The sequence below is a fragment of the Anoplopoma fimbria genome, chromosome 17, assembly GCF_027596085.1.
Source record: "Anoplopoma fimbria isolate UVic2021 breed Golden Eagle Sablefish chromosome 17, Afim_UVic_2022, whole genome shotgun sequence".
NCBI classification, from domain to species: Eukaryota; Metazoa; Chordata; class Actinopteri; order Perciformes; family Anoplopomatidae; genus Anoplopoma; species Anoplopoma fimbria.
In genome coordinates this window covers 23254086-23277950 of record NC_072465.1, presented here as the reverse complement: position 1 = coordinate 23277950, position 23865 = coordinate 23254086, and the positions used below count along the sequence as shown (strand labels likewise).

At 42.0% G+C, this 23865-nt stretch overlaps 1 protein-coding gene across 2 annotated transcripts in view; it reads right to left on the bottom strand.

Moving 5' to 3' along the window:
• Positions 1–622: 622 nt before the first annotated feature.
• Positions 623–23865, bottom strand: part of anks1ab (ankyrin repeat and sterile alpha motif domain containing 1Ab) — a 38053-nt gene continuing 14810 nt past the window's right edge. The window contains exons 3-13 of one of the 2 annotated variants that reach the window (XM_054617880.1): positions 20064–20179; positions 15755–15853; positions 14607–14753; positions 11696–11803; positions 10747–10917; positions 9397–9534; positions 9200–9271; positions 8934–9017; positions 8660–8797; positions 7379–7555; positions 623–710 (exon numbers count right to left, since the gene is read on the bottom strand). In XM_054617880.1, coding sequence (XP_054473855.1) covers positions 672–710; positions 7379–7555; positions 8660–8797; positions 8934–9017; positions 9200–9271; positions 9397–9534; positions 10747–10917; positions 11696–11803; positions 14607–14753; positions 15755–15853; positions 20064–20179 — 1289 coding nt within the window. In that variant the 3' untranslated portion in view covers positions 623–671. Of the gene's footprint in view, positions 711–3898; positions 4028–7378; positions 7556–8659; positions 8798–8933; positions 9018–9199; positions 9272–9396; positions 9535–10746; positions 10918–11695; positions 11804–14606; positions 14754–15754; positions 15854–20063; positions 20180–23865 lie in introns of those variants that run through there. The other variant, XM_054617879.1, reaches the window with a different exon arrangement.

The following is a 23865-nucleotide window of genomic DNA, read 5'->3' as shown; positions in this document are numbered from 1 at the left end:
CCATAAAACAAAATCAAAGCTGACAACAGACTTGGGAGCGTTTCTTTTGTAATTGTATTATTTAATTTTTCATTAATATAATATTGCTTTGAAATTTTAAACAGTATCACATTTTCATTGACAAACCGTGCTCTGTCCACAAACATGGGCAAAGCCTTGTATGCTGGTAGTTAATATTTATTTATTTTTCTCTACACTTTTCATACATTTCTGCTTACCCTTCATAACTTTGACAGTTAATGTCACCAATAGACCTGAATCAATAGAAGTGTTCATTAATGGTCTTTGTCATTTATGGTCTACAGTGCTCTAAACAATACAGTACCTACATGACAAGGTCAGAGAGTCACATGGAGGTCAGGAGACAGACTTGACCCCCTTTTTTCTGGCTGACCTCTCTCAAAACAGGAGTGATACACAGGTCCTTGTTTAGCCAGTGATGTGGGACAACAGGTTACCTCTCGTCAGTGTGTTGGGATTCAATATCGGGGCAGTGGAGGAGCAGGGGATTCACAGAGTGAGATCTAAATGTCTGGTCGGCCCTGCACGTTGCATAAGCCTTACCTCTCTCGTTTTCTCTCTCTTTCTACCTCTTTTTTTTTTTTTTTTTTGCCACTGCTCTGCCCTCTTTAACTCAACACACACACTCACATCGGCTGCTCCCCTTCAACTCACAGCTTGGTATCCGGAAACTTGAACGCCGGGGTGAGCTACACAAGGAAAACACCAAAATGTTAAAAAAAAGACCGGTACATGCACAGCCAATTCATGCCACCAAAACTTGCTTCAAATAGCTGCTGCTCATTAAAGTGTAATGCTTTTTTTTAATATATATATATTATGCATCCATACTAGAGCAGGTTGTCTTGGTGACACACGAGATGGAAGAACATACGTGACAAGATGTTGGGAGGAATGACGACAATGGCGACGTGGAGGGGATGGGGATGAATCGCTGTGATGGTGCGTGTGTGTGTGTGTGTGTGTGTGTGTGTGAAGAGAGGAGGGTGAACATAAAAAAGCAAATGGCAGATGAGTGAGAAGAGACGAGACGCTGCTACAGTACATACAGAGACTGCTCAGGCCAAGTGCATCGAAGGGTACAGAAGACACACACACACACACATACAGAAAAAGAAACACTGCCAGCATGCATCGTCAGTGGAAGCTAACAGTCAGAACAGAGTGGCAATGACACAGCCACGGTACCGCACACACAACAAACCGGTTACATCTTAACAGTCAGTCTCTCCAGACACACTTGTCTTCTGGAGAGGAGCTCAACACCTCACATCTCCCGCGGCACACACAAACAAAGGACGGTGGACAGTGATGTGACAGCGACGGTCCAAACTCCCATGAGGACAGACAAGAAACAACAAGGCATACAGCACGCACAGGAGGTGGTAGTGCACACAGGGGAGGACCAACAGATATGTGTCGACTCCACGACGAGCGGTTTTTTGAGTCACAGTGCAGGAAAAAAATAAAATAAACTGTGTCATGTTCTCAGCATAGCAAATCCATTCGCATTAACACGACACCAGAGCAACACTTAAGATTTGGCTCTTTTTAATGTGGTGGAATTAAATCTTTTCACTGGCGTTTTATTTATTTTCAAGTGACATACTTTGCATGTTCTGTACCTAATTTCTAAATTGGTGTGAAACAGCATGGATACCTACCCATGTAATCATGATAATAAGATGCTATGTTTGGGAAGTGTGCACCAGATTGTGCTCCTGGCTCATTAATATACGAGTCAAAATGAAATCATGTTGTGGATCCAATGTCAGTACACTCAAATATGCTTGTGTAGTTTTGTTTGGTAGTATTCTCTTTGTTGTTGTTGGGTTTTTTTGCATTATGTTGTATCAATGTTGGGATCCTTCATGATCCCTTTCTTAATCACTCTTTCCAAAAAGTATTTCAATCAGGTGTTCAATCAGTCTATCAAAAAGTATCACAAAATGCACTAATATGCTATTTGCACCGTAAGAAGAGAAAAGAAGGTATTAAAAGGGATAGTGCCACGTTTTAACACAGTGTTATTCTTTTTTTTTTTTTTTTTAATTGACAAGTAGAAGATGTGATTTTTTGCAGTCTCTCTCGCTGCTACCATGAATGCTGAGAGACTGCAGACGGGGGCGGTACGAAGGCCAGTACCATCGTAGGAACGACATCATCAGTCATCATCATCATCATCATCATCATCATCAGTCAGTTCAACACACCAGGGAATCAGAAGTGGTGTCTTTTTTCAGTCTTTTAAAAGCAGGGGGTGGGGGGGGGCGTGCAGTTGTTGGGTGGTGGTGGTGGTCTGGGGAAGGTGGGGGCTTTAGTTGATTAATGTAAGGCTGTTGTCTTCGGTAAAGTGTAGGGACGTTGTCCTCCTGTGTGTGTGTGTGTGTGTGTGTGTGTGTGTGTGTGTGTGTGTGTGTGTGTGTGTGATGTGTTTGATCGCGGGTTGAGTTCTTGGTCCATTTGAGTTCAGACATCAGTGGTAGATTCAAGACCAATCCATCATGTAGTTTATGAGTATTTGTACAAATGCGTAGAAAAAAAAAAAAACAAGGTTGTTTGCTGCATGTTGCTGTTTTTGTCTTTCATTGAGTTAATTGTCCGTCTTGCATCCCATGCTAGCAAAGCAGCCTCCTCATAGTGCCTCACAGTGGTAGATGCCTGGCAAGACAGGACAGGCTAAAGATGGAGAAAGAAAAATATATATATATAACTAACAAAACAAAACAAACAATTCAGAAATATAAAAATAAAAAGTGATGTTGGAAAAACTAAAAATGGATTCATGCTTTTACATTACAGACTACTTAACCTTGGATCTGAGCGATATCAAAAGGGCGTGTTCAACGGAAAGGTTCAACGTTTTGGGGAAAAACGCTAATTTGCTTTCTCGTCAAGAGTTGGACAATATTGACGCCACTCACTGGTTACCTTGGGTTAGCACAAAGCCTTGAAATGGTGAATGCTATTCTGGTTCTGTCTGAAGAGATAAAAAAATAAAAATACACCTACCAGAACCTAAAAAGCTCACGAATTAACATGTTGTATCAAAAGAGTGAGATTTAGAAATGCTGGTAGGAGGATTTTTTTGACCTTTGCACAGAGCCAGGCTAGCGTTTTTTCCCCATTTCCAGTCTTCATGCTAAGCTAAATTAGCCTGCTACTGGCTGTAGCTTCACATCTGCTTTACAGTTGTGAGAGTGGTATCATTATTGTCATCTAAATATATACCTTTCCCAAAATGTTAAACTTTTTTCTTTAACAGTTGAACACACTGGCCCTTTTGTTTTTACACTCATGTTTGTAGTTTGATCAATATAATAAACTTAAACTTTCTGGAAATTAAACTAAGATAAAATAAAAAATGCCTGCAGAGAATAAATTTAAAGAATGGCCTGAAAGAAGAAGAAGAAGAAGAAGAAGAATAAAGATGCAACCTCTGGGAGATATCGGGGATTTGGAGGCAGATGCAAGTTGAGGAGGAGGAGGATGAGGAGGAAGAGGCAGTTTGGTTGAGAGAGCAGGGCCACTGTAAATCGAGATCAGTCCAGGATCATCCGTTCCAGGGCTCCGCCGTTGGCTGCAGCAGCGACAGGCGAGGGAGGCTGCCAGGGAGTTTTTTTGTGGGGAGGCACGGGAGAGCCGCAGGAGTGTTTGTCATGGCGGGTTAAAGAGGTTGGCGTGGGTCGCTGGGCAGGGCAAAGGAGGGTGCAGGAGTAGGCCGCCCTGAGGGATGCTATACCATCACAGTGAGAAGGCACGGGGCTCGCATGTATAAACGTGTGAGTGTGTGTGTGTGAGTGAGAGATAAATAAAGACTCGGATGCAGAGGGGAGAGGGGAAGTACGAGGGGGGGTGCTGAGGGGCGCCAGCGGGTGATCCAGCCTCAGAATATGGTGGTCTCGTACTTGGTGCTGACGGGGCGCCTGTGGGAGTCCCGCTGGTCCAAGAGCCAGGTGGTGCTGCCCAGGGACTGCATGTCTGCGTCCATCTCCAGGGGGTCGATCTGCCGGGGGGAGGGAGGGAGGAGGGACGAGAGGAGGGTGCGTGAGACGGGCGGCGGCAGTGGAGGCCACAGCGCCACACTGACAAGTCCTCGGCTCACACACGTGCATGTGGATTAAGAGGTACAGTCCGGTGATCATGTTATAATCACTGACACTCAGGGGCTCAATCCACAACATGGATGATGTCTGACAGGAAATAGACTCGGCCCCTGTGAGCAGCAGCAGTAAAACCAAAGCTACGACCCTCTGGGAGTTAAAAGATAAACTGATTAGTGGTTCAAAAGCAACATGTGCTCTACACCAGTGGCTCAGACAAACAAAATATAAGCAGTCAAAACACATATATGCGGATTAATACTGATTATTTAAAGCTATACATTTAAATGGTGAAAAAAGTCGCAAAATAGGCATGTGAAATTAAAAAAAATCTCTGCAAATGTAGGACATTTTTAGTACAACAACTCTTAAAAAGACAGAGAGAAAAAGAGCTTAAAACCACCTGAAAACACCAAAACAACTTCAACCATCTTGTTTAGAAACCCTCACTGATACAATGAAGCCAACGGTCCTCATAGAAGCTTAAATAGAAAAAGTGAATCACATCAAGAAACCCTCTATTCCCTGAATGTGTTTAACCGCAAATCTTCAGCTAACTGCATCCTAAACTCTGAAATGTAAGATGAAGATGAGAGATGGGAAAGTAAAGGTGATGAGGAGAATGTTCATATGGTTGAAATATTAAGAACCACAAAACAAGGAGACAAAGTGCACTGCGGCACCCCAACAACAACAACAACAACAACAAAACAAAAACAAAGAGGGAAGGGATGGATGTGTGTAAGCAGATGTTTGTGGTGATTACAGGTTGAATAGAGGAAAAGGAAAGAGAAGGACCTGGACTCCAGGGCTAACAGAGTGCAACGGGAGGAAGGAAGGACGGTGGGTAGTACACGTGTGACAGTGACAGCAGCGGCATTCGAGCGGAGGGGCACCCTGGGAGGCAGGAGGACCAAGAAGACAAGAACAAAAGACACGTTAAAAAAAACGAGAGAGTTTTAGAGGGACAGAGCATTTGAATGCATCGAATGGACAAAGAAGAAATCCAGGAAGAGCAGTTTATCACCAAGAGGCTAAATTATACCCCCCCCAAAAAAACTCTACGTTGTGGGTTCTTGTGATCCGTTTCTGATTTTTTTGTCCCACATGGCAGGTTATGCTTTGGATGATTTTCCCTCTGTGTGGAGGCCAGACCTGGAGTGAAGGCTAACTTTAGCTCTGTCTTTCTCTGTGTTGGAGTCCGCTCCAGCAACTCCAGCCAAAGTTACTTTAGATTTACAAGCATTATGTTTGTCAAACACTTTGGTTGGACCTCACCGTAACAGCTTTTTCTCATGTAACTTTAAAAGTGAAAGCTTGTAGGTTGAAAGTCTGAAAATACGAACTATGTTAGGTAAGCAGTCAAACAGGGTTATGTCTAATCTTACATTATTCCTTATCATATATATGATACTAACAATCTTTACACTGCAAAACAGAAAACATGCTGTTTCTTTATTTCCATGTTCATCAACTGGTGGGGACGCTGACATGGAGCTTTAGTTTCAGTCTTTCAGCAAAATATTATGCAAACTACAGTTGAAAAATTTGAAATCTTCTGTTTTATTGATCTTCTTCTTCTTCCCTTTTAATAATGACTATTTTAACAGAGATATAAACAGTATTGGGCTCTAAATATTTTTGGAAGCCGTTTTTCTTTTGGCCCTCTTTAGTCGATTAATTGGTTAGATTGAATAGTTTTAAACTATAATTGTCAGTCCATTGTATGTCCAGCTGATATTTCATTATCCAGCTCTAGTAGTGCTAATCCAAGACTAAACTTTTATTTCCATTGTCACTTGACACTTAAATCACACATTTATAAGCTAAGTTTCCAATTTCTTTCATTAATGACTGGTTATTTCTTCTGTTCTTATTTGACTGTTGCTCAGAGGTATCGTGTCTCTATCTGCCCTTTCAAATGAACAAAGTAGTCAGCCATGTGACTTTGACGATTCCAAACTTTTGAAAGGTAATGTACGTAGCCATCAACTTTAGAGTTTTTTGGTTTTATAACAGAGCCAGCATTTTCAACAAACTAATGGAGCTAACATTATCTGAATAACCCAGCTAGCTACAGCCGTCTTTTCAGGTGGAAAAACCTTCTTACGACAGCTAGAAATGAGAAGCGAGCATTTGTCTACCTCTGTCGGAAATCAAAGACCCATTTCTTAAATATTACAAAGAATTCAAAACGGTACATCTGTCACCCTTATCACTGCAATAGGGCTGTCCTCGACCAAAGAAACATAACAATTTTGTCGACGAATTGATTAATTAATTTAATCAACAGATCCTTAAAACTGAGTTTCTCCACAAAGATTCACATAAAAGCACCACTTTAAATCTTGTGTTGTGTGGGAAATAAGTTCTTCCGCATATCTTATTCGGCTTAGACCAAAACTACCAATTAGTCGACTAATCGTCATTGAGGGGGCAGCGCTTCATTGTAAACTGTGTTTAAACCAACTAGGCTTGGAAGCTTTCACATAGCCATAAAAAACATTAAAACAAATTGCAGCAGATAGGAGTCCCCCCCACCCTCCCCCCTCAATTAAAACTTAAACAACCAGCCACACTCATTATGCAGCTCTGTGATTACTCCATACATTATCCTTTCAGGCAGGTCGTAAAACAAAGTGATTTGTGTCCCTGCATGAGCATGTGGTCTTGCAGTGTGCGTGCTCCAGGCTGTGCTGCTCTCTCAGGTGACAGTGATCACTGAGCGTTCATTATATGCAGCCTGAGAGGTCAATGCATCAAATGCGTAGCTCAAGGTATATACGTGAACGTTTACGCAACACACTCAATCAATAGTGAGGAAGCGGCGGCTGGGTCTAACTAGCAGGGCTGACAAACCACCCTGTAAGCAACAAATAAAACTATTCATCCATCATGTTTCACATATGCATAAAAATAAATAAAACAAATATGTTGCCTGATCTGAGTGACTCAGAGTTGAGGGGTGGGCGAGATGAAATTGGTAGCAAAGTAATGACTCATCACTTTCTACCACACACACAGCAAATCTTCCTTTGTAGGTGGCCTGTTGGGGATTCAGTGGCGTGGAAAAGTCGGTCACGAGGTCTGTGTACTTTTTCTGAATTATGATCATACAACGGCGTGTGTCTACTCCCCCCTCCCCTCCTCTGTCCTTTTAACAAGCAGAGCAAATTCAACACTCACACACGCTCACAGATAACACACATTCAACATTGTTTGTTTTTTTTAAAGAGTTGTAGGGTGGTACTCACTGCTGATCTCCGCATGCTGCTCCATGACTGGGACACAGGACGGCTGGCTTTGGTCTCTATGACCTCTGAGCTCAGAGATGTAGGCGGGACATAGTGTCTCGCCCTCGCCTGCATTGCCATCTGATAGGCCACCTCGAATGCCTGTCCCAGTGTGAGGATGATCTCGTAGGTCTGTGTCTGTATGAATGAAAAAAAAAAAGGTTTAAAAAAAGGGCGTTAAAATCAGGAGACACTGAACATGAATTAAGGTGTTGGAAATAAAAAAAGTAAATCTCAAACAGCTGGCATTTCAGCTGCTGCTAACCGACACAAAACAACTTCTTCACAGTTGTCTTTTGGTTTCACAATGGAGCTAAACTGAATTCAGATTAACCTTAAGAGATACAGAACATGTGTGATTTGCTTGTGTGAATGACAAACCATTTCATTTCCATAAAGACCTTTAGTAAAAGCAGATCTTTTTCACAAACATGACTAAACATTTAGTATAAGTTTTTTCAAACTATTGTATAACTTCAATGACTTATGACTGTTTCAATATTTGTTTGTAATTACAGTCATTTTATCGGTTTTGCAAATGATTGTTTTCAACAATTTGTTGTGCATCACACAAAATACTTTCACATAGCACACAAAAGCGCTGCTCTTCACATTGCTTGGATAATTGCTTTGTAAATTTTCTCATTGGCTCTTGTTTGAATATGATGAATATTTTCAGAGAAAAGCCAAAGTCCTTCTTTACACAGCTTTCTGCAACATGGAGCAGTCGTGATGAATACAAATAAGTGATGCTAAAAGTTGTGAGAACTTTGATGAGCACAATTCAGTTTAAACTGTGTTCCCCCACAGGTATCTGAAACTCCACAGTGGTCCGTCTGCCAAAGAGAAACGATCATCTTCGACCTTTACAGAAGTTGAGACACAAATTGCAACATAATCTGAGCCTGTACATGGAAATGCCTTTCGTAGCGGGAGAGGAACTTCAATCAAGCCACTCGATGAGTCAATCAAGGAAATAATGGCCACGAGATGCTGCACACAGTTGTAACGGCGGGGTACCGGACATCCCACAAAGGACACTTTGTTTTTCTAAACTATCCACCGATGAATTTACAAAAAGCTCAAGAATAATATGAAAATCTAAGAGTTTCCTCAATGGATTGTACGGAATACAATGTACTATAACAGTTACACTTAATGCTTATATTTACAGTTACAGTCATATCTTTATCTAATCATGACAGACACAAGACTTATGCAGGATGGATTTGTATCACTCACCACTTCCACAGTGCTGAAGACATGACAGAAGTGGTGGCCACTCTTCAGATCCTTGGTAATGTAAGCAAAAGTGCAGAGGTCATCAGGGTCTTGGGCGGCGCACGAGATGTTCCTGATCTCGTGCTCCGCAACTATAGTCTAATGGAGAAAGGAAGGAAGTGAGTGAGTACTTACTGGAAATTAACCATTAATGGAGGCCGAGAGAGTGGACTGGAATGTTTTTGTTGGACAGATCAATACACGCAGATGCATAACCAACATACTTTCCCATTACCTTCGTGGCTGCATCGATGAACTTGACCCCTCTATAGGTAATGGACAGTATAACAACTGGACCCTTTCTTGAATCCTTAGATTTCTGCAATGGACACAATAAAAAGAGACGGAGTACATGTAGTACAACAAAACACAATAAATGTAATGTTTCTTCTGCGACTCCTGTCATTTCATTTGTATTATTTATTAGCTTTTGTTCTTCAAAATGTCAAAGCAAATGAAATTAGAAGAAAAATACTGTCAAAGCTTTTAAGTAATACTTACCCTAATTTTAGCACAGGCCTCTTGTGTGGACTCGATCCCTCGTAGATCCCTGATTATCATTGATCCTAGGTACTGGGAGAGAATCCAAAAAACATGATACATGTCAACTGCAGTACAGGTTGAAAACAGTAGATTAAATCAACTCCATATTAAAAATGTCTGCTTCTATGGTAAAGACAGTAAAAAAAGGGACTTACGGTTGCCTCGTATCCGCAGGAGTCCAGGATGAGCTTCTCGGGCTGGTGATGCCAGGCGGACACCGTGGCGTAGGTAGCAGACTGGCTCGGCGGCCGGAGGTTTAAACGAGAGTCTTTGTGTCGTTCACTCTGTCTGTCCTGCAGAGATGCAAAATCATTGATTGATGAACGCAACATACAAAGAGCGGAAAACACAGCTAACATTTGAGACATGAAACATATAAATGTATTCTCTAATAGCAATCCAAATCCTCTAAGTTTTGTAGAGCCAGAACAGTTTTCTTCACATATGCACACAAGACATATTATTTTGTGCATATTCCACTTTTGAGTGCTGGAATATTAGTATAAAGGCAACTGAAGTCTGCTTGGTCAGCACTTTATAAATCCTTTTTGATCTGCTGGTATGATCATAAATATTCATGCACATGGTTGGGCCTTTAGGTCAGTGAGGGCTGGGCTAAGCGCTTTTCTAAATCACCTGTCAGAGTATAATATACTACTGACAGTAATCCATTAACAATGTAGGCAAATGAAAGGTATTGATTTTAAATATAATGGATCCTGAGTGAGCTTTCGCCCCACGTCAGCTGGGATCGGCTCCAGCTTTGCATGACCCTGAATACAATAAGCAGTCTGTGTTTTCTCTTTGACCACGGTGAGTCAGAAATGAAGCATACAGGCTTGGCTGTTAATGCATGTGTCATAGTTTGACCTTTAGCAAATGGTAAATTTGATCACAGAGTGATTCTTGGTTCATTTTCTTAAAGGCGAAACCAAGAAATTCATGAAATACATAAGAGCTGAATTCATTCAAGTGAATGATGATGCTGCATTGAATTTCTTCTTCAGCAAATATTTCTACATATCTGAGCTACTAAGGGGACCAATGATCTTAATGGGTGAGTTATAATGAGCTGAATGGAGCTAAAGAGCACAGCGCTGTAAGAAAAAAGTTAGCTTGTTAACTTGAAATTAATTTTCATGTCATTCATGATGGAGATGTAATGTACTACAGATGATTAAACAATTATGAAAACATTTATATTATGTTTTGAAAAATGGAAGGTAGGGCAGGCCAATAATTCAGCTTTGTCATCTTTTAACTTCCACTGAAATTTCCTCTGTTTTTTGGGGTCTGCCCACTAACATTTAACTCAACCATCAGGTTTAGTTTTGCATCGCAGCTCTGCGTCTGAAAAGTGTGACTACAACTACATGTGACGAGACACCCTGACAGATCTAACTTTGTGCAGCATCCTCCTCCTCTATTATTCAGCTTGTAGCTCACTGAAAGTACGTTTGATGGTTTCCCCGAAGACGATAAAAGTGAAAGAAGGTGGAACTCACTACAGAGCGCGGCCTCTCGCTATATGAACGCAGGGAAACGCTACAGTCTTGGTCGGCTCCTCTCCGCCTCCGGTCCGACTCGGTCAAAGGCAGGAGCATGTCCATGGAGCGACTGGTGTAGGGGTCCATCTGACTGAGGGGAGACGTGTTCTGGGACAGGAGGTCATGGAACTGCCAAACACACCCAGTCACACAGAAGAGAACAAACACATCACACACACACACACACAGCAGAGATTAATGATTTGACAGCGCTGTCTACATGGGCTGGTTTCCCTGATCTACATCCAAAGCTTAATCCTCGACAAAAGAGCTTCTTCCATTGAGCTTCTCAGTTCTTTTCAGCCCGGTTTTAATCTGCCTGGGAAATCAGCCCTGAGTATTTAACTGTTGTGAACATAATGATATTGAAGAATCTCGTTCCAAAATTAGATATCTGCTGCTGAAAAAAAATTCTCACAAAATGATGTTGGCAAAGGAATAAAGCTGTTTAACTTTCATCCCAAACTCAGTTCTGATTGTTGTTCAATAAGAAAAGTAAAAGGATGTAATCAGTGACCTCTATTGAAATATAGAGCTCTATACCAACTAAACCTAAACAAACCCATTTCATTCCCTTTTAAGGGCATCACTGACACTATATATGGGTTATATTCAGAGCAAAAGCAGAACAGCCCTTCTAATTGGGGATATTGAGCGCACCCAATCTATTAACCGAATTAGCATTGGCGGTGTGTTTCTGCACTTCGATGGATAAACAGCAGAACTTACACTGCTGCAGTCTGATTCACACTGCAGCAAGGTGTTTTAGATAAAAAACATTTTTCTTAGACTGTGCTGTGTTTTTGTGGATTGCAGAACAGACAAGTCATCAAGTCAGCGCCACCTCATAAAGAGCTAGCAATGAAGAACACATCATTCTGTGAACTTTATCAATTTCAGGTCTTACCATTATCGGAGACAGACGACGGGACTTTGATGGAGCCTCTTCATACGGTCTCTCTGCTAGAGAGGCGATGATCCTCTTCCTGTGGCCCAGGGCTCCAATCTTAATAACCTAGAGAGGAAGGGCATCAGGTGCCCAATATGAGACAGACTTCCCAGAGCATTGTCACATCAATATCCCACAACACAAGAGTTTATCTAGACTAAGCTAATAGAGATATATCCAAAATACACTGACACAGAGTTGATGGCACGCACCCGTCACTGGCAGGCCTCCGCAGGCAAACAGAAATGACTCTCGTCAATAATTCAGCCTCAATCTGTTTTGCCGTAAGCTTCAAGTACAGCTCTATCTCCTTCCTGGGACACTCTATAATTCACGATCCATTTTTGGACATGGTGCCTAAATAACAGAACAATTTGGCGACTTTTGGGGCAACAACAAGGTAATATGCAAATAACCGGGAGACTTTCAATTAACTGTATTACACAAATCCACTTAATTTATCTCATATTAAATATTTTCAATTTATGGTATTTTAACACTGCAAGTTAAACTGACAAAAGTCTATCCACAGTATCTCTGTCTCTTTAAACCTTTTACGAATGCCATATCTGCTTGTTTAGCTAAAACCCTCAGAGGAGGAGCCATAGGTTCATTTTATGTAGTCAAAACTCATTATTTTGATACTGTATATTTGCATAATTGGCTATTAACATTCACGCTCATCCAGCAAAGGTGGACGTCGAGTGATTAATGTTACATCCGCAATTATGTAGCGGGTACAAAATATTCCATAACTGGCTCGTATGGCTCTTTGTCTGGAGGCTTCAATTATTTATTCAGTGAGAGTCAGAAGCAGATGAGGCAACTGGTCCGTAGTCTGGTTTTCTAGTGCTGTTTTCCTTATTCTCACTTAGAGAATCCCAGTGAGACCAGTATGCATGAGGTGTGTGAAAAAGGAGAGGATTTTTATGGTAAGATGAGCCCTGGGATTTTCTAGGAAAATGAAAAACAGCTTGTAGGGACAAATTGATGGTTGATACTTTGATGCTGAAGAGGATGTAGGAAATGTAATGGGCTGAGTGATTCCTGGCAAGATGCTCACAGGCATTTCTGCACACTGAAGCAATGTGCGCTGCGCACACACCCAGCTTTCTCTACTGCATAATAGTCTGCTGGACACCATCCCTCGCCCACTGCATTTACAGTATGTTTGGCTGCTGCATTCCTGCTGCTGCTGCAGCTGTTGTTGGTTTCTGCCATTTTGTCACCATTGTCTTTCATGTATGGCCAACAATCATAGGGATACGCGTCCAGCTGAACTTCAAACATGCAGACTTTCATTCTTTTTCCCCATGGTGCCAAAAAAATGGATATTAAGCAAACAAGTCATGTCAAAATTGATTTAACTGGGATTTCAGGTTTTTAATTGTAAGGAATTGTTATTTTATGGTTGGAGTTGATTAATGTGGTGGTATTGATATGTGGATGTTTGCTTGCAGATTTGTCTGTATAATTGTTAGTGTGATGGAGACTGTGTAATGGTGTTGCATGTAAATGAATGTTTTTAAGTGTCTGGTGGTTGTCTGAGTGTATGCCCTGGGATTGCACGTGGAAATGAGCTAATAGCTTAAAGCAGCTGTAGTTAACATTCTGAACATTAATATAACAGTAATCAATTATTATCTATGTAAAGCCATAGGGGAGTGATGTCACCTGAGCAGAGAATGACGTCTCTCCCCCTCTGTGCTCGCCATCTACATGTTGAGAGTGTGTGAGAGGCAACTGAAAAGATCCTATTCTTAGATCTTGCACCTTTAATGCATTAATCATCTCTTCATTTCATTAGCATTTTGAGATGTTTTTTTGCACATAGTTCTTCTTTAAGAAAGACTAATAATACAACGATTGATAACAATCTAATCCACATAACACACATAGAAATGCAGTTATAAGAGGGTAAATTATTAACCCTGTAAACAAGCTCCTCCAGTGCTCCTCCACTGCCTTCTGAGCGTGCTTATCAACCGGATCAGATCATCCATTCTGATTGTCTGGTTGCCTGACATGAAATACACATTCATCATTTTTTCTTGATTGGGTATTAAAACTTAAAATGTAACCTTGTAATGGCATCAGATAAGGAAAGACATGGACTTTTTTTTTCTTCTCAGATTGGTCCATTTGGATAATTTTTTGAAGCCAGACAAAGTAAAACAATCCTATATTAAAAATTAAAGAGAAAAGCCAGGAAGACTTTAATATATTATAGAGGATGGTTTTTCTTTGCTATCCAGTAAATGATCTTGCAAACTCTCAGATGTATATCGGGAACCCACGAAGAAACCACTGCTCTAGTCTTAACAAACAGGTACGCACAAACAGAGGCAGATCAACATCTGCAAACATGTTCAACCAAAGAAATAAACGAGTTTCTCTACGACCTCCACAACTCTCAGCCCAAAATAAATGAGTCCTGCTTTGTAATTACAAATTATCATAAAATGTTACACGATTTCCATAACGATTAAACCAAATTATATACTTTCCTGTCATCAGTCACTATGTTGCTCCTTAATCTACATTTTATTGCATAGTTATCTACTAATTACTCAGTGAAATTACTAGTGATATTGAAAATGTTTCCGCTATAGTTTTATGCAAATGTTTCAATCATCGAGCACTCTGTTATTTCGACATTGCACTTTAAAGTGCTTCTTAACCTCAAACATGATCCATAAATCAATGTAGTTTTGTGATTAGGGAGACCATTCTGTGAGAACTGAATGTCTACAGACGTGAGTCCACAAACACTCATGTCTCTTTGTAAGCAAATAAGACAGTGAAAAATGCCCTGCTCACTCGTAAAAATTGAAACAGCACTGAATAAATGTAAGTGAAGGCTTCTTACATTGACAATCTCCAGCTCCCACAGGTTCTTAACACACTCCAGTGTGCGGTAGCCACTTGACAGAAAGTTGGGCAGATACTCATGCAGGCCGAGGCCGTCCAGCCAGGAGACAAGGGATGTGCTGCCATCACAGCCCAGTGCTTTTACCTAGAGTGAAGGGAAAACACCAGTGAGGGAGCGAGTACTGCAACTTTTTGTTCTGAGGAAAAGGCTACAAAAAGAAATGTGCAGTATACATTTTTTTTCCATTTGTGGATATAGTTCTACCTCACTAAAGCTGGACAATGCCGTTGCTGTTTTCAGCAATGCTAGCTGTGTATCTAAAGGGAGTGGAATGTGAACAGTCAGAGGTCTGTGCCTTAGAGGACAAATGCTAGAGACTTTGGTGATCTCCTGACTTTTCATCTAGTGCCACCATTTTTTTCTGACAAAAGACATGATGAATTGCAGGGAAAATTTCACCAGATATTCAAATTCCCAATAGAATTAATGACTTTTATGATTTTCTGCCTTTTTCATCTAGACTCATCATCAGATCATCATTTTAACTTGTCTAATACTTTGCTTTATGGCCAAAATACTTGCAAAACTAATAACATTGTAGAGTAAATGTTAGCACGCTAACAAGCTCACCTAAGATTGTGAACATGGTAAAAATGATATCTGCTGAACAACAATGTTATCACTGTCCTTGTGAGTTTGTTAGCATACTGATGTCAAAGCACTGCTGTGCTTGAGCAGCATGGTTGTCGGTTGGTTTTGATACCATCCACATTTGCAGGGTTGAACCCATCATTTTGTATTTGAATAAATCATAAATGTTTTCCTTACTTTTCCAGACTTCTTAATCTACGACCCTTGTACAACCTTTATTATACAGTATAATGTAGACCAACCCTTTACTATCCCATTACTAAATAAAAACTGTATGTTTGTTGTTTAACTTTTTAATGGATGGTTATTTTACTTCAACCCTGATGAACCATTGTATTTATCCACTACTATAAGACATGTTTTCCCTTTCTTGTATTATCTATTTGTTTGCTTATCTACTATTTTTATAAACCTGACATTTTGATCTTTTTTTCTGAGACACTGTCAGTCACCGTCCTCCCTCAGTGCCGAGGTTAAGCTATGATGTTAAGTACCTTCGGCAAGCTGCGTGCCGCATGGAGGATTTTCTTTCTGTGTCCTGGGTCAGTGATCCCGATGTCTCTGAGATCCTGGTCCTCCATCACGTTACTTCCCTACATGTGCAAAAAATGCAAGAGACACACACAAATAAACGCATTCACACACAGGCGCACACACAGTCGTACTCATACAGACATGCAAACAGATAAACACAAGCACAAAAACAGACACATGCACGGAGACAATAGACAATATGGACATATAGCAGTAGAAACCATGAAAATAAATCAGTAATCCGTCACACTTTGCAGTAATTGAAATGTCTGCAAACACACGCACACACTCACACACAAACTGGTATATGGTATTTACATAAAATACACTACTGGCATATGACAAACAGCTTTGGGAGAACAAAGGCCAACAAAACTATCATGACTCATTGTACTCTGTAACTACCAGGGAAGCATTGTAGCTGTGCAAACACACTTGCTAATAACATACACACATGCACACACACACACATAGAATATGCACATCTCTGACACAAGCAGTAACAGCAGAGTGGGAGGACAATGAAGTCAAATAAATTGTGCATGCCAAGAGTAATCAATCTGATCTGGTGCGACTGGGAAGGAACAAAGCCTTCATAACTGCAGCAGCATCTACAGGATCCCTTTGTTTCTGTGTTTCATGGAGGGGGAACTCAACAGTCCGAGAGGAAACGAGAATATTTCACTGCAGTTTGTAACAATTCCTCAATTTAGGACATAGAAACAATGAACAATAATATTTTTCCACCTCCTGAAATCTTGACTGACAAGCAGGTTCTTGTCTATTTCATGTAGCTATTCATATTGGCAGCTCCAGCCTGCTTTGTCATCCCAATCCGGTTTATAGGCGGGAATAAAGACACAAGGAGAACCTTGAAAATGTGGAGCTAAGCGTTTTTCCCTGTGGACTGCTGCAGATTGATTCTTCCTGGCCAAGAATGTTAAAATGTTCTGTAGTCTTTACTCAATCTGCTCTTACTGGACTGGCTTCAGAGCACGATGCAGCAGTATTCACAGGCCTGTATCAGGGTGCAGTTTGGAGATTACTCACTGATCACCAGAATTAAAGGTCAAAATGAAGCCGGGTCTGATGTAAGGGAGGCCCAAAATAGATTCTCCACTTTTATTAACACAGTTTGAAGTTTGATGATGCCTCGGGAGACTCTGCAAACTTATTATTTCATGCTGCATTTGAAACATGTGACGGGAATATATGGTTCAGTTCTTACATAGCTTATGAGCAACGGTAGTTTGATTTCATTTGACACGACTTACAGATGTAGCCATGGTAGAAGTCCTTCATCTCACTAAATGCACTCAGTTAATGCAACACTGGATTAGAATTGCTCTATTGCTCTGCACCACAGGGGAATCGTTTCGAAAAATCAAATTGCGTTACTTTTTCAAGAGTCAGCTGGCGTAAAAATAATATGGCCAAAAGAGAGGACCTAATTTATGTGTTACGATATGTATGTTCAGATCTGCATTATAACGTTAGAGAAAGAGAGGGCTGCGAAATCTGATGCAATATTAATGCAGGGAAGATGCAATGTAAATGCATGATGGTAAATTTGCCACATTGCCACATTAGTTTGGACATCAGAGCAACAAAACACAACGCTACAAAAAGGAAATTAAAAATTAAGTTCAATTATTTGACTGTCAATGAACCCCACAAACAAATCCTGATGTCCACGCTCAGTTAGATTGATCACATCTGAAGCAAGTCTGGCAGAATCTAAAAGGGCACAATATTAAACATTCACAATGTCTGTCTGACTACTCTAACCTTTCCCTTGTTTTCAACCTCACAATCCTTGTAAATATCCACGGGTAATTTGCCATGTGAAAATGAATGATTTATCTCCTTGACGCATCAAGTCCAGCAGACATATTAGTCGTGGCGTGAAAATTAACATCAGAAAGCCTAATGACCCATCTTCCTCATCGCATTATGTTCCGGAAATCTTGATCAACATGGAATCTTCCAACCCACTAAGACAAGAAGGCTGCTTTGTTTTCTTTTTTAACTACTGTCTAGACATCTGTGAACAAGTGTCGGGTAATTTAACAATATGCACTGTGAGACAATGAAATATTTCTATCAACCATTAAACATTTTTGGATATGTTTTATACTCAGTTAACTATTTCTTTATATATCTCTGGTTGCATTAGGCTAGTGTGGGCAATGCAAATCAATAAGCCAGACTGATTTATGGCAATATTAGATTTACAGAATGGTGGCATCAATATAATTTAATACCTTTGATTGTCAGGTATTCAATTTACTAGTTAAGTGAAATGCCTACACACCAGTAGTTCCAGAGAGTATGCTATAATATGGTATGTAATAATATTACGTACAATAATATTACATATACAGAGATAAAAGATTGTTTCCATTAGCTGATATCAATATCAACAACATCTATGATAAGGATCTATTGGCTTCCAGTTTGGGGTTAAGATACCATTTATTATGAACGCAACATCATTGGTTCAGTTCCTTTGTTCCTTGCAATTTCCTATCTATATCCATCTCCCCTCATTTCCTGTCCCCTCTCTGACACGCCTGCTAATGTAAAAAAGGCCTTAAATACCCCAAGATAAAAGAAATGATCCTTTAAATCCATTTTCCACACTGTGATCTCGAAATGCACTGAGCAGAACATTTTACAGTAGAAAAATAAACTGTTCTCTAGCTGACAAACTATGTAATAAAGACACAGTTTCTAAATATATCTTTACTATTTCTGTACTGCAATGTTTTCCTACTTATTGTCTGACGTTAACAAAATGTCGATATATACCTGCATCAAGCTAAAATCTTTGGATTTATCAGCCAGGACGATTTATCGGTCCTCCTGCGATCCTTATCACCACTACTGTATTCCTTTTACTACGACCATATATTACGACTACACATACTTTAGGTTTGTTGTCACCTCATGAACAAACACAAATCTGAGCCTCCAGCTTGTATCTCCACAGCACTTCATAGTAGGAGAGATCACATGTTCGCTAGGACTTCCATTATGGTGTGAACTCAGGCCTGATCAGTAAGAAAAACAGATTAGAGAGCAGCAGTCCTCAACTGGAACGCTTTATGGATAAAACCACTTTACCTCTGAGCTTACTGGTCTCACTTAAGTGAGCTCAGCTGTGACAAACCAATGTAACATATAGCCCATAGTGCTAATGCAGCTCTGTGGAATGAGGAATGCCCGTGTATACCCTTTGGACCTGACTATTTACAGTGTACAGCCATGTTTTTCAGAGTAACATGACCGGGGGGATGGAAATCTTAGTGGTGTTTACTACCGTTATCACAAGCTGAATATCAAGTTTCCTTACAATGTTCTCTACAGGAAACATGATAATGCTTTCAGTCAGAATGATCTGCAGCTGAATGAATGTATCAATATGTAAACTGAAGGAGGCCTTTTAAAAATGCAAAACATTCCTCCAAAAGGGTTTTGATGATTTCCAGAAACTGCCTGATGATGTTTTTAAAACATTACAGCTGACGAATCTTGTGGCTAAATAAGTAAAAACTAGTGAAATATTTCATTTGCAACCAAAATAAATGTCATGCAAAAATGTGTAATTAAGCGCAGGAGTATACAGTATAGAAAAAAAACATTAGCATGCTGTTGCAGTCTAGTCATACACTGTGCAATTATTGCAAGCCCACCTCATAAGCACCACAGGCAGAGCATCATGGGTCGAAAATAAATTGGTCAACCATGCATCTACAGTGTGTTTAGACCGAGGACTGTTTGTCCAGGTTATATGATTGCATCTACACAGAGGTCAAGTCCATTTACTGTAAGTAAAAAAGATTCAATATAGAGGGGGAGGAGGTGGCTCTAGAATTGTACAGTATATGAGAGGGGATGTTGGGAAAAAGTTAATGGGTTTTGGTCGTCATTTATCTTTCCATTGGTGACAGCCCATATTCTTTAAAGGGATTCAGTGGGTGCATAAATCTTAGCAGGGTCATGCATTGCACAGGAGGTGAAGAGGAGTTATGAGGGTGCAGAGCTGAAAGGTGGAAGGAAGAGAAACGGTGCGGGGGGGGTTGAGTGGGAAAGAGAAAGGGAGAGAGGCGGATGGGGGTTTGAGTGGAGCTACTGACAGAAAAGCCGAGGGTGAGAGAGCAGAGTGGTGACATCAAAAGACAAATGCAGCTGGGTTGACACAGGGAGAGACATGGTGATGCAAAGTGGAACCGACCCCCCTGAGATGACGTGCTGCAGGTGACTCACCATGAACCGTAGGTCGTCGAAGCCATTGAGCAGGAACTTGCTCTCGTACTGCGGCAGCCCCACGTGCTCCAGCCACTCTCCGACCGGCTGGTCCAGGGCTTTACCACAGGCCCCATCTGCCGAGAGAGGGAAGCGCTTCAGCAGGGAGAAGCCGTTCAGCCGGTAGCAGCGGCACTCAGAGGACGACACATGGCATTGCCACATCATCCTCGGCCAGCAGAGGCAGAGCCGAGTGCAGCAGCACCAGGCGGGGTGGGGGGAGACAGGGTCCAGGCCGGGGGTGAGAGGGCTCCCAAGGTACGGGTGGGGGCCCCAGCTAACTCAAACACAGGAGGAGGGTAGGAAGTGCTGCAGGCCCAGCTCAAGCCCTGCAGGGGACTGACTAGGCTAATATACACCCACTGGTGTTAGTGTGACTGACTGAAACTGTCAGGCGAGGGTGGAGGTAGTGCAGGGAAGGAAGCCCATCTGAAGCTTGGTGTCGTTAGTTATGTTGGACTGAGCCACTGTGGCATCTTCCAACAAACAGGGTTCACTAAACATTCCTTTAGTGAGCAGATGAGCCTGATTAAGAACAAGTGCCTAGCTACTCCAAAGACATAACAATTCTGAAACACTACAAGTCAAGAGACTAAATATATTTCAGGCTTAGGGGAAAAATGGGAAGATCTATCACTAAATCAGACATTTTCATACATCACACATTATTTACCCTGCTAAGACTATCCCCGTCATTTTCTTTCCTATCAGAAATGACTCCATCAGGGTGTAACACAGAAATATTCAGTCCCCCCAAAATAAATTGGTCATGGTTTTCAACACATACTTGTAAAGCTCTGGCTGAGTCCCATGGCTTCATTGGTCAATCTCTTTGAGAGCTAGGACACGGCTCATATAATGAAGGTGGCAGCATTCTAAAGTACTGTTGAGGTACTCATGTTAATTTCTTTTTCTTTTTCTTTTTTTTAAATCAAGGAATACACATTTTTTGCCTTTACTCCAGAGCCACAAGGAGTACTGTCAGGTAGACATATTGTAAATCCTACATCAAAAAAAAAAAGAAAAAAAAGAAACGTTGGCTTAGGATTTCCAGTGTGCTGATTCCAAACTCCTCAATTCATAATGAAATCCAAATATAGATTCCTTGATACAGCTCCTGGTAAGCTGTCTGCCAGTGGAAACAGCCTCGGTGTCCTTGGTGGTGCCAGAGCTGCCCAGCATTCACACTCCTCAGCAGGCTGCTGGCTGTGCGGCTCCGCCACAGAACGTGCTTCTCATCTCTCAAAGCAGTAAATCCAGGTTTTCGATCCGCCAGACGGAGGAGGGTGAGGGTGACACTCCTGACTCTGAGGCGAGGATCACTGCAGGACCACAGTGCAGGCTGAGCTAGCTCCTTCCTGAAGGCAAAAGCTCCCACCCCAGCCCACCTGGTTCTTCTCCTCGCTGGGTGCAGCTAGCAGCCTCTGTGCTCAGGGCAGAGGTTTGCTGCATCCCCTGCCTGTCTGAGACATGCAGGCAGCGCAGATGCAGTCACAGCAGCTGCTCCCGGGCTCACACGCTCTTACCCCTCACTGCTCACAGGGCATAACGTCCTGACGCCGGCCACCTCTACACGGGAGACCAAAGAGCTGCCTCAACCTCAGCCACGTCCTTCCTCGCTTCCACGACAGGCAAGAAGACTCAGATCATCCCCTCCTTCTCATCCGACCAAATCCCTCAAGCTCTTCTTTTTAAACTCGCTCCCCCCCCACCCTTCCTCGCTCTCTCGTCTCTCTCTGCTTTCTTTTCTCGCTCTCTCAATCTCATAGCCCCATCCCCATGCTGTGTGATCGCACTGCAGGGCTGCCGTATGCTGCCTGATGAAGTGGGGTGCTGCTCCACGTAACCAGCTCTCTCTCTCTCTCTCTCTCTCTCTCTCTCTCCCTCACTCTCCTACTATATCAATTCCCCTCCCTCTCTCACTCTCTCTCTCTCTCTCTCTCTCTCTGACTGTCTCTCCCTCACTCCGTCTCGCTCTTTGCCTCTTGTCCTCAAACACACAAACACACAGAAGCAAACACACACAGACTCTCTCTTTCTCCTTGTCGTCTGCCTTTTCTACCCCTTTCCCCTTTCTATCTTGCTCCCCTTTTTCTTTCACATACAAACACCATACACACACTCGGTCTTCTCCGTCTGTCTCTCTCTAACCTTACACCACCTCTCCACCCACTGCACTGATTAGAATTGCAGAGGCACTCTGATTTCGCCAGTGCAGAGAGGATACCACCATCAGAGGCAAAGAGCAAGCACAGAGAGCCCAAAGAAAAAGAAAAAATCACAGTCCTTTTCAGCCAAGAATGAGTAGAATGCAAAGGGATGACGAAGACCGGATCCTCTTCTGCACCAGCGACGGACAGTTTCTTAAGACTAACATGGGATATTGAAACAAAAGAGCCTCATCAAGCCACTTCTTATTAGCAGACGGCTTTAATTCATTTACATGTTACTTTGATGATAGGACAAGGGGGGGGGGCAGCTTTGATTCAAGTTGGCAGAAGTCTCTTGTGCACTCAGGAGAAGAGAAGAAAAGAGAAAAGAACAAAAGAACAAAGAAAAGAAGAGAAGAGAAACACTTCCAAGTCCTGTCTCTTCTTCATCTCACCAAGTCATACAGCATGACAGGAAAGAGGCACGATCCATTATGTACTTCCAGATGTTCGCGTTACATTGCACATTTTTTCGAGCATAACAGAGGCTCCTTATGGGAAAAAGCCTGGACAAACAAATGAGATAATATGTAATTAAGACAGACTTGGGGGTTAAAAAAGACTTGGCTAAAGTCTACACAGGGAGTGTTAGACTTTAACACCCACCTATGCAGGGCTGCTCGCTGCGTCCATCACTGGTGTTATCTGGATACAGCTGCAGGCAGAGGGTAATTATGCAGGCTTTCAAGCTGCTTGCAATCACCTCACACATTCCCAGATGGGTAGTCAGCCAGTCAGTGAGGCAGTCAGGGCAAGGAGAAGCGGTGCCAACAGAGGGGAAGCAAAGTGAAGGGCTATTGATTGAGCCTCCTCCGTAATTGGCCGCCTGTACCCCCTGTTGCTCTGGCGTTAATGATCAGGTAAAAGGCCAAGTCAGGTCTCCGTGACCCCTTCAGTCTTCCACAAGGAACAGCGCTCATCATTTCTTATCAGAAAGTGAAGCTGCTGTCAGACTTTGCCCTGAGTGAGAAGAAAAGATGATGGAAGGAGGGAACGAGCGAGACGGGGAGAGGGAGAGAATGAGCAGGAGACAGATAAGAGACGGAGAAAAGGAAAAAAGACTAATAGGAGGAGGTGATGAAACGTATGAGGGAGATAAGATGGTAATAGGACGTAAGAAGGATTGAAGCGGACTAATTATGATTCACTACGAGATCCCGCAACTCCTCCTTCTTCACTCTTTCCTCCTGAGCCTCATGCCAAAGTCAGCTCTTACACCACAATATCCAGACAAAGACTGTTAAAAATACCCACCACCCCATCCAATTACTCCCATTCATTTGGGACAGCAACACCTCCCACGGTAGTAGGACCTAATTACTGACGGGGGGGGGGGGAACTGGGTCACTGTATTATCTCCTGTTAAACAGACCAGGCTGTCAAATCTATCCAAGTGGGCTTCTGTAAAGTTTGAGCACGGCTTCTTCTAGACTTGGCTCCGAGGAGCGCCCATAAAAAGACCTATTTACCGAGGGGAGGGGTAGAGGTTGTGCCTAGATAAAGCCGGGCCTCTTTATCGGAGCAGGAGAAAAGCACTAGCTCCTTGTCAACAC